We start from the raw sequence: 18,069 nt of genomic DNA on the forward strand, positions 1-18,069 counted from the left end.
GTTTATATTCGTGTCTGAACAAATACACAACACAGGAGACAAGAGCACAGAAGCTTTTTCTGGATAGTCTTGTGACTGAAAAGACAACAGTTGGCTTAGTTGGAGAGCATGGGTAACCACTCCCATTCCTCTATCTCCACCAGTTACCTTCATTATACATATCACCCAATCCAGCACATGCAATAAGGTATTCCATTTGTGAAAGGTTTAGGGTTGATATCCACATGAGAACAAATACATATCAAAATCAAAATACATATCAGAATCAAAGTTCTCTAGTACCAAAACACTATCCTTGACTAGAGTAAATTCTGGCCCTCTTTATGTCCAAGACACTTTGGAAAAAGCCACATGTAATCAGTAGAACTAAGGTCAAAAGATGGGCAGAAAGTGAAGAATACGTAGTTAGGTCTGAGGGGAACGAGCATCACAGAAGGAATATGAGGAAGAGAAGATAGTAAAGCTACTTAACTCATGGGCCCAGTAAAGCTGCTTAACTCATGGCCCCAGTTCAACAGAGAGATCTAGTTGAAAGACTGTTCCTCGGTGAGCAAGAACAATCACGTACATGAGGTTGCTGAAGGTAGAAGACAACCAAACAATGAATAGCACAGCAACAAGGTTCAGCGCTGGTTTTTTACTTGTAGGCTTAGGAAATAATCTCTAGTCATTGACAGAAGCACTGCAGATACGACTTTACAGAAGAACATCAAGGCTTGGGAACAGATGCAAAGATGACATTACAGCAAGAAATAAACCAGAGTATTGTCAGTAGACAGAGAACTACCATGTGGAGGCACTGCAGAACCACAAGTACAACTGCAGTTGACATTACTGCAGAACCACAAGTACAACTGCAGTTGACATTACAAGCGTTACAGTGGTCAATGTCAAAGATGCAGGACCTGGAGACAGCTGAAACCATAGGCACAGCTGCAGTCAATTATTAACACGAGTTACAGCGATAACTCAAAGTTATAGGCTTTGTAGATTATGTCAAAACCTTGGGCACCTAAGTTGGTGTAGGAGGCAATACTAAAGTAGATGGTGGAGTAGTTGGGGCCCTAACCATATCTCTGCAGCTCCCAAAATCCCATAGGAAGGCACAGAGGGTTAAAGATGAAGACATGGACTTAAAAAAAAGCTGAAAGACAAGATAGGTAATGGCAAAAAATCCAAAGACAATGGGTCAAATAGTCAAGGATGAAGGAAAACACCTCCCCAGGAAGGCAAAGTAAACCCCAAAGAATTGCACTTAACTTAAAATGTTCTTGAGCTGTGAAGGCGGCACTGTCGTCATGAAAAGCCTCATCTGAAGAAAATAAATCTTGACTGCAAAAACAACATGGCTTGACAAATCCAAGGAGACCACCTTACAGGTCTTGAAGTATGAAACTTTTAAGACCTTTTTTTGGACATAAAAGGGATTTTGACGTAGGAAAAATCTATTTCTGGGCGAAGGACCCGTGTCGCTCCGTGAACTATTTCTAAGGTAAAATATTGTTATAATACCAGAGAACCGCTAAATTGGAAATGCCAGAATATTCTGGCTCGCTCACCTTTATTATAAGGTGTCGGTATGGTTTCTGGGGCGAGTGAAACCACTACCTCTCACAGATGACAGGGACAAGCTGCAAGCATATTCCTCTAATCCCTAATAGTTCACAGAGGTATAATGAAAAGGCATCACCAAAACTCAAAGATACACATACACAAGTAATGATGAATTAATTCAGCAAAATGAGTAAAAATTCACTAAAGCATGCAAAGAACATGAACCTTGCACTATATAATATAGAAATGAATGTAAAACTAATTAGCACTACTATTACTAGAATGCAAGAGAGTAATGGAAATTAGTTAAAGTAACAAAACCGTACTAACAATAACACTTAAATGGCAAGTGATACCACGAGCCCAAAAGGTATACATGTACAGGGTAGCAAGTGATGCCTACAGGATGGTAAGTGATGCCACAAGCCTGGAAGAGGAAGCACTCATAAAATCTTAAAAATCCAAATCATTACAAACCACCATTAGAATGAAAATCTATGTGAAGAGTAAATGAATGATAAAGTGAATAAAAAGGAATTGTACTAAATGCAAAATATTGCTAATTGAGTTATTAATAAATGAAATTAAAGGGCGTGGCACATTGCACTAGTAAAATATTGCTGGAAGAACAACTTTGTATATATCTATGAACAAAAAGAGTTGCATTGCAGAAATGAGTCTGTCTTTTAGGATTTAACACTGTGTGACTAACAAGTTGTTACACAAAAGTGAAGCTATTTATGAATAATATATTCATAATGTACAATCAAGTGTTTAATAGTTGCCTCAGAGTAATGAAACCAATAGTGAGACTATTAATTTATGACAGTTAATGACAAACTCTACCACTATTTAATAATGTCATTTGTTTACCAATGTTGTACTGCTAAATGAATCAATTGGGCACTAATTCCACTTTCCTATCAGGTACTGAGGTACTGGCTATGTTGCTGGAAGCAATTTACATTCTATTCTTGGCCATGTTAACTGCAATTTCTGCTCTCCTTGTGAGGCTGTGAAAATCAAAAGCAAGTCCCAACTCAAGGTTTCATTGTAGTAGACCTAGGAATCAATAAAGCAAAGCGAGTCCCAAATGTTCCAGTCATTATCTAAAATCATGCTAAGGTGAAGGAAAAGCTAAGACAACTGACCAGTACCCTTAAAACAAGGCAACAAACTTGGCCCACTTACCCTGGTAAAGGTAAGTGGCTAAAGGATCTGTGAAGATGATGTTTGCTTCTGCTGCAACCTTCAAAAGACTGCTCTTTCATCAAATACACTGGATAATCACACATGTGATTTTGGTTGACTGAAAACAATGAAAATGCAACTGCTTCAGAAGGCTCCTCTAAGTGGTAAGAACTTCGGGATTGTCCATGAAAAACTTTAGGTCTGGGAACTGCTCTGGCCATGGAAAAAAGGGAGCAATAAGTATCATCCTGGAGTTCAACGAAGTCCAAAACTTCTCTGACAAGTTAAATATTATGTAGATCTGAAAAAAGACAGATATCATACTGAATGTTATACAGCTGGTCCAATTCAGGTCCTGTATGAGTCTCATTAACTTAAAACACAAGTATGTAAGCCAAATTCTGATGAGTTAGGGTAATTTACCTCAAACTGAAAGAAAAATGGCTAGCATAAAAGGGTAACTACGTGCATCAACTATATAAGATGAATGACTGTATCCCCAAATCATTTTCAAATTGGTCCCTGCATTAACTTGACTTTCAGTGAAGTGACTAGTACAATAAACCTGTTAATCTCATCTGATACATTATTAGAGATGATGTTCACCTGGGAGTTTAAAAGATGGCTGACTGACACTATCAAATAAAATACATATAATAAAGTTTAGTAGAAGTAAACAAACACCTACAAAATACCCATGGGTTCAACAGAATAAAAATTTAACCTGACTTAAAATCTGTCAAAAAGAATTGGCATTTGTAACTACATACGTAAAGAGCATGTGATTTCTTAAATTGCAGATGATGATGTAGATCCTCAAGATACTCGATGGGCAAAGCACATGACTGGAGGCCGCCAAGTGGGTGTGTTCTGGATTGTAGTTGTTGATGGCAGACCACCCACCGCTCTTCCACCCAATTCATCATCACGGAAATCAAAGTGTGCCATTATGTAGCTGAAAGAATGAGAAATTAACAATACATTTTTAATTTTTTTTGTAATTCAACATACTGTAGTAGCCGTACATTTTACTTTAGGTGGAAATCAGTGTAAATATATTTAATCAGGAGGAAGCATCTCTACACAATCTACCATCATTAGTTCTAGCAATTATAATTTATGTACATGGGATGTATAATTAAGATTTAGATAATCTATATGATGTGAACAAGTTAACTGTAACCTATATTTTCCTATTCCTTGGATGTAAATACTGTACTCATGGTATTCATAATTCCTTGGCAATAAGTAAAAGATTTTCTCCCTATTGCCTCATTACTGCTTGAACTGACAAACATATATATATATATATATATATACTATATACCGTACATATTAACATGTTGTATATTAAATGTTAAATAACAAATTGTTTAGTGTTACTGTTGAAGACATCCTATTTGATCATATCAGAAACTTCAAGAACTTTATAGTACTTTTATCAATATTTTTAGCCTTTTACTACTATCGTCTGTTAAGCAGTACTTTTATATCATACACAATGTACTATATTGGACTTTGAAACATAAAATGTTCACTATGTGGTAGAGTGGAAAAACAGTGAGTATTATTGTAAAGAAATGTAAAGTTATTTTTGAAGCTCTGTAGTATACTACAATTGACCTTATAAACAATTAGTTTACAAAGAAAAAATTTCCAACTTTTCATACAATACTTTTCTTGTAAACAAACACATCTCACATGAACTCTAATTATTATTGTAAATGTTTCACATCAGTGCAATACGTAATTGTATTTAAAGTGGGTTACTCTATTCAGTAATCCTAACATTACATATGAATGGCAGTATTATCCCACTCGTGAGTTTGTTTTAAATGTGTAGTTTTTTCAAACAGACTATCAAGTAAGAATTTGCTCTATGTATGAATATAGCAAGTGTATATTTTACTGAAAATTCATATGAATTACCTGTGAAGTGTAATGTGACATAATTTAACCAGCAGTTCTACATACACTTGTACTTGTTAATCACTGAGTGTTCTTGGCAGAAATTTATGGCTGCCAAAACAAAGGTCTTTTTCCTATCTTTTCTCTTTCTGAAGCTTCATTAATATAAGGTAAGCCTTAGCACACCATGACACTAGGTATCTACCAAGATGTTCTGGTCCTTAAGTGGTATCAATTTTAGCTGGAACTGCAATAGCTGGGTCAAATAACCCAATTTAGTAGAATTGTACCTAAAACAAATGTAAATGTACAGTATTTTTATATGTTAGTACGACTATTTGTGTAAATAGTCAAGATTCCAAGTTACAAAACAGGTTGCTTTTTATTGCTACCCTTGCAGTATCCAGTTAATAACCAGACTGCATAATTTCTTTTACAAGTATTCATATTTACTCAACAATCTTTTGACAACAGACATGCAAGAATCTATTGGCAATAGACATGCAAGAATATCTTTTGACAAACATGCAGGAATAATATTACATAAGCAGGAAAAAATAGCCACCTACAATTTCTAACCTTAAAAACCATTTAAATATTATTCTTGTCCTCTCACTCACTACTAGTTTTCCTTTAACACTTCCCCCCCACCCCTTACCAACAAGGATTTTCCACAAGAATACCATCGCTTCAAGAAAACCGAACCAAAAGGTTGCCTGTTGCATCATAATTCTTACACATACTGGGTTGTGTCATTCACCTCTAATCTTGAAGGTACTTGTGACTTCTAGGTCTAATGATGATGCTTTAAAACTACTATGCCAATATAGAAAATCAGCATATAAACCATTTCTAGATCTCTCTAACTACCTTCTTTCATACACTTATTATCACCATTCTGATCATCCAGTCATCTGCCCTTCTCTTGCTGTGACTAATAACCTCACAACATTATTTTTTTCTTTACTTATGTTAAACCTTTTTACACCATCATCATACTTAATAATTCTCTTTCAAAATAATTCATTAATTACTTGACGAAACCATACAACCTAAAAGACTTTACCCAATACAGTCCACCTCACATTTCCATTGCATGCTGTATACTTCACTCATCCCAATACTACAGTGAAACCTAACTTTTCTGATGCATGCTGTATATGTCACTTTCCATGCTATATAAATAAACTTTTTATCCTAAATATTCTCATGTTTTTCACCAAACTTTTGTAACACAAAAACTCACACAACCTTTTCCTTGTTTAAATCAACAATATACTTGTGAATCAAGCCTTCCATTACCTTTCTTTCTCATAGAAAAACATTATACTACACCAAGTTAATACCCATGTAATTCCTGAATATTTTGCATACCTTTTTTACTTTATGCAAAAGGATCATTATCCTTGTCTATTCCCTGGAGTCTTTCTTTCAAGTACCTAAGCTATAAGACCTAGCAAATAACTTGAATTATTCACATCTAAATTTTACTCTCAACATTTTCATCATTATTGTATGTGTTGTGAAATGAAATCTCCTTGTTTAGTGTTGCTAAATGCTTACTTTCAAATAATTCTTTACAAGTGAACTACATATGTCTGCTTTTACTCAGTGATAACCACTCTCTAAAAATAAATGTGTTACAAGATGTTGATATTAGCAAAAAATATTAATTATTACTGTTGTAATTATTGTATATGGAAAACATTCTTCTAAGAAGATTCTAAAACAATGGTAATGGTGATTTTAGAATTACAGGAAAATGTAAACTTATTCAGTGAAACCTTTTCTAATTAAAGGCATAGTGAATTTCATGAATTCCAGTGCACATCATGGCAAGGTAGACATCTATTAATCCCAATGTCATGAACATGATATTGTTATAATACAATAAAGTTTCATACATACTTACCTGGCAGATATATACTTAGCTGGGACGACGGAGTCTTAGCTAAGTATATATCTGACAGGTAAGTTCATTGTATGAAAATTACATTTACTACTACTAATGTGCTTTGTGACATGTGTTTACAAGTTTATTGACTTTGTTTGACAAGGATTGTTGCCTAAAGCTTATTTGTTCATACACGAAACAAACCTTCGGTCTTAACATTAGGATTTACTAGCGCCAAGCTGGAAACCGGTAGAATTAAAATTACACTTGTGAGATCCAGGGACTAATGGCATCTATACCAGGTCACGGGGCATGTATACCCAGAATGCCCACGGCTACCTGTGACCCATCAGTTATTTTCCTACCGCCTTTAAGATAAGACGTGTTACTGTATCTCATTTAAAGCCGGTTTTTCAGTTTGCCCGTTCTTTATCCATTTCATTTTTTTTAATTTTTCATTCCTTTTCTTTCTCCAAGTGTGATCAGTGTGTGGTAAGAGTGTATACGTGGTATGATGGAGAATTTTGCCTCAACATCGGGATCGTCTACCGTTTCGAAGAGGAGACAAAGGAAATGCCCAGGAGTCAGTGGCTTCCCATGTTCTAGGTTCCTAACTTCGGTGTCGATGGATCCTCATCCAACGTGTAGTAGGTGCAGGGAAAACGTATGTACGGTTACTAATCTGTGTTCTGTTTGTCGCGGTTGGTCGGTGGAACAGTGGAAGAAGTTCTATGGGAAAAGCCAATACAAAAGGAAGGGGGTGACGCCATCTTTGGATGACCAAACCTTACTGGCTTCTTTTGTATCGGTAATAAACCAGGCTGCTCCATATGTTTCTCCACCTGCTTTTGAATTGTCTCATACCCCTTCGGTTTCTCCTAGGGGTTCTGTATCGGAAACGTCAGGGGGGGCCTTGGGTAATTTTATTAATAATTTGCACTCTCCTTTGTTCCCAGCAAGTAGAGGGGGAGATCCGCCATCTTTGTTCCAGGCTCCTGCTACTCAAGCGCATAGGTTAGATGGTACGTGGTCAGCGCTAGGCCTACCAGGCGTACCAACCTTGGATGGTCTGCTTGCGCATTATATGACGTCACGGTTACAGCAGGGTCCGGCAGCGCTGAATGTTCCTCATCCCCCGGGCATGCAATTTATGGGAATTAATGCCGCGGCTTCACCATCCCACTCAGTATTTACAGCGATGCAGAACGTGGGAGGTAGTTTGGCAGCAAACGTGCGGTTGCCAGCAGAAACCTCTCAGTCTCTCCCTACGAGAGGGATGACGTCACAACATACGTCACACTCTGATATGGCAGGCGTGATGACGTCACAGACCGATTCTCGGCCTTTTTTCGCTGCACCCAGACGCTAATACGCCCTTCTGACCCGTCAATGCAAACTGTAATGCAGAAATTACAGGATATAGAGAAGAGAATGAATAAGAGAGACAAAAAGAAAAAGTGTGATTCGCCTTCTTCGTCTTCTTCCTCTAGTTCGGCGTCATCGCTAAGTCCGATAACGTCACGGCGAGCGCCAGTCATGCGTTGGAGGAGGATTCGGGAGTTCCTGGCGGATCCTCGGGCTAAGAGGAGAAGAATCAATTCTTCCTCTTCTTCGGACCAAGACTGTCATTTCCAAGTCAGCAAGAAGGTCGGAAAATCAGTGGCTATTAAGCACAAGGTTGGCAGACGAAGCCGTTCGCAAGAATCCGAACAAGCGAGAGAGGTGACGGCCGGCGAGCTAGCGGCCGAGGCGGAGTTGCCAGTTCGGATCGCAAAAACTGCGATACCTTTGGTAAAATCGACGTTGGCGGCGAAAGGTGCAAGCAGAGGATGGAATGCAGGTCCCAGTTTTCGCCCGTAGGCCGTTTAAAATACGTACGAAGGACGATAAGGCTCCTATTAAAAGTACGAAAAATAGAGAGTTGGCAACCTCGGCGGATACGTTCGTGGAAGGCAGTGTCCGTCTGGATAGAAGGTCGAGGCCGGGCTCGCCGACGCTCGAAAACGATGCCAATGCTAATAGAGACGAACTTATCTCTGTCTTAAGGGAGCCTTCATCTTGGAGATCTAGACGAGATTCTCGCTCTAGATCCGTGAGCAGAGAAAGAGTGAGACGTTTTCGTTCCCCTGCTGACTATCCGGGATCGAGCCAACAGCGGCCAACAAAGATCAAAGAGACCGCGGCCGTAGGGGCAGGCGGCCGTGGAATTCCGGGCCGTCTGTCAGAAGATAGAGGCGAGACAACATCCCTTGTGACGGAGAGTGGTACACTAGAGCCGGAGGAAGGAGAAAACCAAGAGTTTCTGGCCTCGTATGCAGAGGTTATTGATTTGATTCGTCAATTCAATAGCCTTTCGGTGAAGACAGAAACACTGGCCAGTATGCTTCCTCCTGGAATTGACATGGCGTTTGGACTAAAGAGGGATACCAAGGTGTCGTATGAATTGCCTTGTTCGAGTCATGCGGAATCGGTCTTGCAACACGTAAACGCAAAGATTACAGGGAGGGATAATTCCTTAAGATCTAATAGATCATTTAAATTTATTCCCCCTCCAATGATAAAGCAAAGGAAATATTATACGACACCGAAGGTCCCTTTGCTGTCTAGACAAATGAACCCTAATGTTGTAAGGTTAAGGCCTGGATTAACCTTGGATCAGGTTAAAATGGAGTGCCCTTCGATGACGTACCAAGAGGCTGCTACGTTAGAAGCAACAGCTTCTTCTGTCTTTCAGGCTGCTTCCTGGTTAGACCTTTGGTCAACAGCAGTGGCAAAAATTGCATCCTCGGAAGCAACAAGGAAAGTAGTGGATGAACCATTGTTCATTAGATTACTACAGTCAGGTTCCAAGGCGATTGCGTACCTGACAAACGTAAGTGCCAATGTTTGGGCAAATATCCTGCTAATGAGGAGAGATGCAGCATTGGCTAGACTAAGCCGCAATGTGGATTTGGATTCCCTGTTAGCAATGAGGAATGGGGATATCTTGGAATCGCAACTGCTGTTGCCAGAGGTCATACTGGAAGAGGCGATAGATAGAAGAAGGATGGACACTAACGATAGGTTGGTGCAACAGGCAGTTAGGAAAAAAACGTCTAACAGTCAAACTACTCCTTTGGAGGGAAGACAACAGCAGATGTCTCGGAAGAAGACAGTGAGACTAGCATCCCTAATAGAGTCACAAGACCCTCTTCCCCAAAGAGGATAACTCATCGGCCCTTTCACAATAGAAACAACAGAGGAAGGGGCAATAGGGGAAGAGGGAGAGGCTCAAGAAGATAGGATGGGCGCCTCCCATCACTCGGCCACACCAGTGGGGGTTGCCTGGCAAATCACTGGAAGGTGTGGCAGGAACTAGGGGCAGAGCAGTGGGTGGTGGATGTTCTCAGGATCGGGTATTTGATTCCGTTCGAGGTAACCCCGCTCCTGACAGATCAACCATTACCCCACGTCACTTATGCCCACAAATCTCAGAAGGCCACTATTCTGCAGGACGAAGTGAAGAAGATGATGGAAAAAGGAGCTGTGCAACAAGTATGCAGTCCGACAAAAGGCTTCTACAGCAGAATTTTCCTGGTACCCAAAGCCAACGGGGAGTGGAGGACAGTAATAGACCTGTCAACGCTGAATCTGTTTATAAGGAAAACCAGTTTCAAGATGGAAACTCCGAAAACGGTTCTACAAGCAGTCAGAATCTGAGACTTTATGCTGACAGTCGATCTAAAGGACGCATACTTTCAGATACCAGTCCATCAGTCTTCAAGGAAATTTCTCCGCTTCAGTCTTGCAGGGAAAGCTTTCGAATTCAAGGTCCTGTGCTTCGGATTGACAACGTCTCCTCAAGTTTTTACAAGAGTGTTCACCCTCGTGTCGGCGTGGGCTCAGGGGATCAGGCTAATAAGATATCTGGACGATTGGCTGGTGATAGCAAAGTCCAGGGAGAAATTACTCAGGGACAGGGCGGCCCTCCTGCAGCTTTGTCACAGCCTAGGTATTGTGTGAATCAGGAGAAGTCGCAGTTGGATCCAAGTCAACGTTTGGAATATCTGGGAATGGTGATAGACAACAACACAACCAAAGTATTCCCGACATACCAAAGAGTAGAGAAATGCAAACAAGTGGTGAATGCCTTTCTGGGAAAGCAGACACAGCCAGCAAGACAGTGGCAGGTGGTGCTGGGAATCCTAACCTCCCTGGAGAAGCTAGTACCACAAGGAAGGCTACACCTTCGGTCCCTACAATGGAGGATGAAGGAGTTTTGGTCACCAACAGTAGATCACCCGTACGAGCAAATTCCCTTGTCGGCAGAAGTGAGGAAAGACTTGCTGTGGTGGTGAACGACGACAATCTGACAGTGGGTGTCCCCCTTCAACAATCCTCCCCAGACCTCTTGCTGTTCTCGGATGCGTCACTAGAAGGCTGGGGAGCCCATATGGAGGAGTTGATGGTGTCAGCAAAATGGAGTTGCAAGGACAGAGAACTCCATATAACGTGCTGGAGTTGAAAGCAGCTTTTCTGGCTCTACAAGAATTCAGGGAGAGAGTAAAGGGACACTCAGTGGTATTGATGTCAGACAACACCACAGTAGTAGCTTATATAAACAAGCAAGGAGGCCTAGTTTCTCGGCAGTTACATGTGATGACAGTTCAACTTCACCAGTGGGCTATAGAGAACCTGGTAGACATCAAGGCCAGGTATATTCCGGGAAAAAGAAACATAGTGGCCGACAAGTTGAGCCGCAGGGATCAGATTCTGGGAACGGAGTGGTCCCTACACCAACAGGTAGTGGACAGGATGCTCATGTTGTGGGAAGGACCGATCATAGACCTATTCGCAACCAGGTACAACAAAAAGTTGGAAGTGTATTGTTCAGTGGTCCCGGACGCAGAGGCAGTAGCAGAAGATGCGCTACAACACCCCTGGGACAATCTGGACGTATACGCATTTCCTCCATTTTGTCTAATCCGTCAGGTTCTGAACAGGGTAATGCGGTCTCAGAACCTCAAGATGACCCTGGTAGCTCCGTTATGGCCGAAAGCAGAGTGGTTTCCAGACCTACTGGAACTCCTAGTAGATGTGCCAAGAGAGTTACCTCCATGGAGCAACCTTCTCGTGTCAGCCTCACGTGGAGAGGTACCACCAGTCGGTGAAGTCCCTATCGCTTCACGGGTGGAGACTGTCAAGTATCTCCTTCAAGAGCGAGGGTTTTCGCAGAAAGCAGCAACTCAGATGGCAGGTAATATCAGAAAATCATCTGCGACAGTATACCAGGGAAAGTGGTCAGCATACTGTGATTGGTGTCGTAGAGGGAACGTGTCTTCACTCGGTACCACTATTCAGCAGTTAGCAGACTTACTGATATATCTCAGAACAGAAAAACATATCTCAGAACAGAAAAACATATGTCTGTATCTGCAGTGAAGGGGTACAGGGCGGCTCTAGCCTCAGTCTTACGAATGAAAGGAGTGGACATATCGTCTTCATGGGAGTTGGCCATGCTGATGAGAGCTTTTGAACAGTCATGCCCACCAAAGGAGCTAAAGCCCCAGAATTGGGATCGACCAAGGTACTGAGTAGTCTGACAAAACCCCCCTACGAACCACTAAGGCAGTCCACGGATAGGAGCCTGACCCTGAAGACAGTCTTCTTATTGGCCCTGGCTTCAACAAAAGGGTGGGGGAGCTACATGGCCTCTCATATCTCATAAAGCACTCGAGAGGTTGGAGATCAATGGTATGTGAGTTTGTCCCAGAATTCGTGGCCAAGACCCAAAATCCAACAATAGTAGACGGCAGATTCGACTCCTTTACCATACCTTCCTTGGCAGACTTTGTAGACAACGACAAAGCCGAGATGCTCCTGTGCCCCGTCAGGGCACTAAGGGAGTACTTAAAGAGAACAAGGCACCTCAGGCCGGGGTGCCAGAGGTTGTTCGTAAGTACAGGACGGAACAAGAAGGAAGGTGTCCAAGAATACAATATCATTTTGGCTAAGGGAGACGATCAGAGATGCTTATACGGCAGAAGACAGAGGGTCAGATAGCCAGGTGGGAGCTAGAGCTCATGACATCAGGGGTGTGAGTGCTTCCCTGGCATTTAAGAAGAACATGTCTGTGGATAAAATTCTGAAAGCTGGTGTGTGGAAGCGCCAAACAACTTTCACCTCATTTTATTTGAAAGATGTTGCCCATAGATCCTTGGACACCTTTTCCTTGGGTCCAGTGGTGGCGGCCCAACAAGTGATATAGTTCATCCAGTGCCCCTGGCGGGTCAGTTTGCGTCTAGTCTAAGATGAAGGTATGAAAGTAGAATGAATGGGATGACTGGCCTTTTTTCTTTACTACTTTCTTCCTACTCCTTTAACTACGGGCAATATTAAAGGAGCGTACCGTCATGTGCTGGAACGGACTAGATGCAGGTGAGATGGTCAGCCATACTGTGAAGCTATCTTAGCTGATGATATACTTTTCAGTAGCAACACACCCTTCTGGATAATAGGGAAAAGGAGGGGTGAAGGGGGATCCAGTTGCAAGGGACAAGAGTAAACAGTAGAATGGTATCTACACCCAGTGGGAGAAAACCAATAGATCCGCTTATATCTTTGGTCCTAGGTTCATTGTCCATTCTCTTAGAATTTCCCTATATATTCGGAAATGGATAAGGTGGCAAACTCCCAGTCAGTTGTAGAGACTTACCTCCCTCCAATAGTAAGTCTATCCTAATGTTAAGACCGAAGGTTTGTTTCGTGTATGAACAAATACCAAATTTGTAACTAATTTGTATTTTTCATAACTACAAACCTGAGGTCTTAACAGTTAAAGGCCCACCTCGAACCACCCCTCTAGCAGTCTAAACTGGGTTAGAAATATAACTGATGGGTCACAGGTAGCCGTGGGCATTCTGGGTATACATGCCCCGTGACCTGGTATAGATGCCATTAGTCCCTGGATCTCACAAGTGTAATTTTAATTCTACCGGTTTCCAGCTTGGCGCTAGTAAATCCTAATGTTAAGACCTCAGGTTTGTTAGTTATGAAAAATACAAATTAGTTACAAATTTGGTATTGTTTACTTAACATAGGTATGTTACATAATGTGATGTGTACCAAAATTCACAAATCCAACTGTACATAAATAAAATTACCATATCAAGAGAATAAATCCAGCTCAACAAAAAGTTTTCTTAGATTATCATACCCTTTATTTTATTTAATTTTCAAACTGTAATCAACTGAATTCCAGAATGCAGCTGTTTAGTAATACAATGCACATTAACAATTAATTGTATGGATTTAAATACATTTATCAAAAACAATGTGTCAAACATCAGATTATAGTACTGTACCATATATTGGTGAATTTTTCTGGATCTTCATATTAACCCTACTCATGAACTCATTAAATTTAGCATCATTAAGTGACTAGACAAAATTGTAGTTTCTGATACCTTTAGTTGGTAAGTGTTATATCAGCATGCATATAAGTTTTCCTTTTTAGCTGTTCAAAATGAGGCTACTAAAACCTGAAACTAAATACTTTTGGTACAACAGATCAACCTACACAGGATAAGTATTTGAAACCAGAAATGCTGTCGAGGACCAAAAGGGACATAAAATGATGAACAATGGGGTACAAAGTACAATGGTATTATCCCACAATATATGCATTCTCAAGAATAATTCTCCGATTCTCAGGGAAACTTTGATCTCCATCTCTCTATGCACCATCACTATGAACCATAGGAATACGTGACTAGTATTTGGGAAGAAAAGTGGAGATGGAAAAATCAAAAGAAACTGCCATGCCAAAGTACATAAAAAAGCATCATAGTTGTAAATAATGAACTATTAAAGATAGTAGTAAGTGAAATGAGTATAGTGTTCTTTGCAAATGATCAACCTTATTTTGGCATTCAATTATTGTTACCATATATACCAGAAATTCAGTTGTTTGCACAAAGTTTCTTCACAAAAGCATAAAGCATATATACTACAGAAACTGAATTACTAGAGGGCAATACAAACTCAAAATTCTGAAGCTTCAGTTTTAAAGCATTTTATGGGAAAGAATTTTGGCACAACAGAGCCCTTCCCAGCACAAAATCTAGAAAGCAAGTGATAGCATAGTCAGCAATTTGAGAACTCCCTGCAGACCTTGACATAATAAAGGTATAATTATGACTTTAAGGAAAGCTTCTTGGACAGCTTTGTGGAAAAAACCAGTTCTTGACTGTGCCTCCTAAATGAAGAAGAGACTTTCTTGAGATAAAGCCTTAATATATTGCCCACTCCAAGAAAATATCCAAAACACCTGGCTAAGAAATGACTTGTGGTTACATAAGGTCCTAGGTAACTCAACTGGTGAAAGAAACTGTTGCCCTCCTTCCTCCAAAAAAATCTCTCCACTGTTACTAAAGGTACTGATGATAAAGCTGTTCTTTGAAGGAACAGAATGAGGAAACGAAACTTAAGAATTACCATGGTACATTAGAGAAAAAATCCCTATCTATCAGTCATGAATTATGTATACTGTACTTAAAATCCTAGTAAGTGAACCCCCTATATATTCAAGCACTCCGGATTCGCAGACTCGCATATTTCTCTTTGGAACATGTGGCCATTACTTGCAGATAATTCACCTATTCACAGTATTTTTCTATGAGAAATAACCACAAATTCCCGCTTTTTTTATCATTTTAATCATAAAATGCACTTTTTGTGATAAAACTACAGTAGTACCTCGTACTTCGAACTTAATCCGTTCCAGAAAGCTGTTCAAAGTACAATTTGTTTGAAATATGAAACATATCCCCATCAGAAATAAAGGGAATTAGGATAATTCGTTCCAGCCAATCCAAAAAGTCCCCCTTTTCACATTATTTCTATTATTAATGTGTTCAAAATGATATTGTTATTGTACAATAAAGTTTCATACATACTTACCTGGCAGATATATACGATAAATGGCCCACCCAGCCTCCCCTCAGGAGACAGGTGGAAGAGAAAATCTGGTTCTAGAAGGTAATGGTTCCTATTCCTGCCATCCAGCGGCGGGGCGGTAGATCACCTGACCTACCTACCTGTAGCGTGTGCCGCGAAATTCGAATTTCTATCGGGGACGACGGAGTCTATAGCTAAGTATATATCTGCCAGGTAAGTATGTATGAAACTTTATTGTACAATAACAATATCATTTTCATACATTCAACTTCCCTGGCAGATATATACTTAGCTGATTGGCACCTTTGGCGGAGGGTAAGAGACAGCTATTTACTGATTAGACAAGTAAACAACATACGTTGTAGGTCATAAATAAATAACACCTTGGTTCCTATGTGTTTAGACGAAGGGTTGACTTCCTAGCTATTGCTAGGAGCCTGCTTCGTCTCAAGAGCCTCAGCGAGGATGTGACCTAACGGTTGAGAGCTCTTGTGAGGACTGTCAATGGGGTCTTATCCACTTATTCGACAGAACCTGATGGCAATTGTCACTGGGGTCTTATCCACTTACACGACAATATACCTATGCCTAGTGGCATAATTAAGGAGCACAATACCGATACCGATCACCTGATCCTAACACGAGGGTTTGTGCTTAATTTGAAAAAAGTTATCCCCAAACTCCTTTCAAACAACCCAAAGTAAAAATACTATGTTAAAATAAAATTAACTCACTTAGTTAAGGATCAGTGTCGGCTCCCTATCCCAGCAACGTATCCTTAGACACGTATAACCAAGAATTGAATTGAATTTATAAAATTTGTGGCCATTTGCCACGCGCTGGAGCCAAAGGCCATTCAGCGCATATATATCAACGGGATATATTTACTAATAGAAGATACACTTATATAATTAAATCAAATGATTAAAACCAAATTCAAATTAAAATACTCAATTAAATATCATGAAACAAATGGATTTCCTTAAGAAATTTAAAAATCTCCTCTGTGGGAGCACCCTCTCCTAAAATATCTGACAAAGGTTTGTTGGTGAAACCAAACCGACGTCTATGATTAAAATAAAGAGGACAGTCAACAAATATATGCCTCACTGTAATGCCAACATTACAATTGGAGCATTGAGGAACCTGCCTCTCTGCTCCACTAGTTAAAAGATACCGGTGAGTTAAAAAAGTATGCCCTATACGCAGGCGTGTTAAAACTATACTAGATCTTCCTATCCATCCAACCGAAGGGGACCAGGCATGAACAGAAGGTCTGATCAATTCAGCTTAAATTATATTCAAGTTGGACCAGTGATTCTGCCACCTTAGTCTACAAAATAGTTTTAATAAAAAGTTTAAAATCTTCACAGGGAACCCTCACAGAGTGGGAAGCCCGGGAGGAGCCTGCTTAGCGGCTGTGATATCAGCCAGCTCGTTACCACGAATTCCCACATGCGAGGGAACCCAACAAAACTTCACACTGATGTGTTTTCGAGAATGCAGGAGGACCAGCCAATCCTGCACCTCTTGAATGAGTTTGATTAGATGGCATCAACTTCTGTAGTGGCAGATAGAGAACTCTGGGAATCACAATAAATAATATATAGTCCCCAGTGCTACCTGTACTAAAAATAAATTTTAAAACACTAAAAATAGCATAAATCTCAGCATTAAAAATTGAGAAGTTAATAGGGAGGCTTTTTTTAATTGTTCTCTCACCGATGATGACAGAACATCCAACTCCATTTGCTGATTTTGACCCATCTGTATATACAGCAATCGGAGTTACTATGCTCAGAAAACATGGGCCAGAAGCTACTTTTAAGCTGAAACACTTGAGCTGATCTTTTTGTTGTCTCTAATTTGGCAAATATCTAAAGGAGGCCTACACCGGAGGGAATTTAGAAAATGTTGTTTCCATAACCAGTGGAGGAATAAGGCCTACCTCTCTCGCACTGATGTTTAATCTAACTTCAAGGGGCTTAGGTAATGTAGGTTTAGTTGGTGCTCTGTCAACAGGATGTTTATATACTTAAAATTTGGATTAGACTGAGAGGTTAGTGCTCGTGACAAATATCGGAGACCCTGTTCCTCCCTCCGAATGAAGAGAGGAGGGAAAACCAGAATCTACATAAAGGCTCTCAACAGGAGAAGTTTTAAAAGCACCTGTACAAATACGCAATGCCATATTGTGTACTACATCCAGCTTGCCTAACAAGGTCTTACATGCCGAGCCATAAATCTGAGATCCATAAATTCAATCTTACTCAAGCATAGGGCCTGATAAATTCTTAATAAAGTAGTACGGTCAGCTCCAAAATTCAGGTTACTAACAACTTTAAGAATATTGCACCGTTGTTTAACATTAACTGCAGTCTCATTTATATGTTCAGCAAAAGTCAATTTTTTTGTCAAAAATAATTCCTAAATATTTTGACTTCATCTTCATACAACAAAATAGAACTTCTAAAAATAAGGTTGGAATCTCTTCCCTTCTACGTGTCTACAAAAACGTATAGCTTTAGTTTTCTCAGCAGAAAATTTGAAACCTTTACTATTAGCCCAGGTAGTAGCAGCATTAA

The 18,069-nt window shown here is 40.2% G+C and overlaps 1 protein-coding gene and 1 long non-coding RNA gene across 5 annotated transcripts in view; one reads left to right on the forward strand and one right to left on the reverse strand.

The window, feature by feature from the left end:
• LOC135218878 (uncharacterized) overlaps positions 1 to 5,026 on the forward strand; it is an 82,195-nt gene extending 77,169 nt beyond the window's left edge. For all 3 annotated transcript variants that reach the window (XM_064255459.1, XM_064255404.1, XM_064255351.1), the window contains exon 11: positions 3,546 to 5,026. In XM_064255459.1, coding sequence (XP_064111529.1) covers positions 3,546 to 3,700 — 155 coding nt within the window. In that variant the 3' untranslated portion in view covers positions 3,701 to 5,026. The remainder of the gene's footprint in view (positions 1 to 3,545) is intronic.
• Positions 1 to 18,069, reverse strand: part of LOC135219185 (uncharacterized) — a 154,631-nt gene that overhangs the window by 17,734 nt on the left and 118,828 nt on the right. Inside the window, exons 2-3 of one of the 2 annotated variants that reach the window (XR_010315392.1) lie at positions 3,516 to 3,700; positions 1,936 to 3,046 (exon numbers count right to left, since the gene is read on the reverse strand). This is a non-coding gene — a long non-coding RNA (uncharacterized LOC135219185). Of the gene's footprint in view, positions 1 to 1,935; positions 3,047 to 3,515; positions 3,701 to 18,069 lie in introns of those variants that run through there. The other variant, XR_010315396.1, reaches the window with a different exon arrangement.

Source organism: Macrobrachium nipponense, chromosome 11 (assembly GCF_015104395.2).
Source record: "Macrobrachium nipponense isolate FS-2020 chromosome 11, ASM1510439v2, whole genome shotgun sequence".
Lineage (NCBI taxonomy): Eukaryota > Metazoa > Arthropoda > Malacostraca > Decapoda > Palaemonidae > Macrobrachium > Macrobrachium nipponense.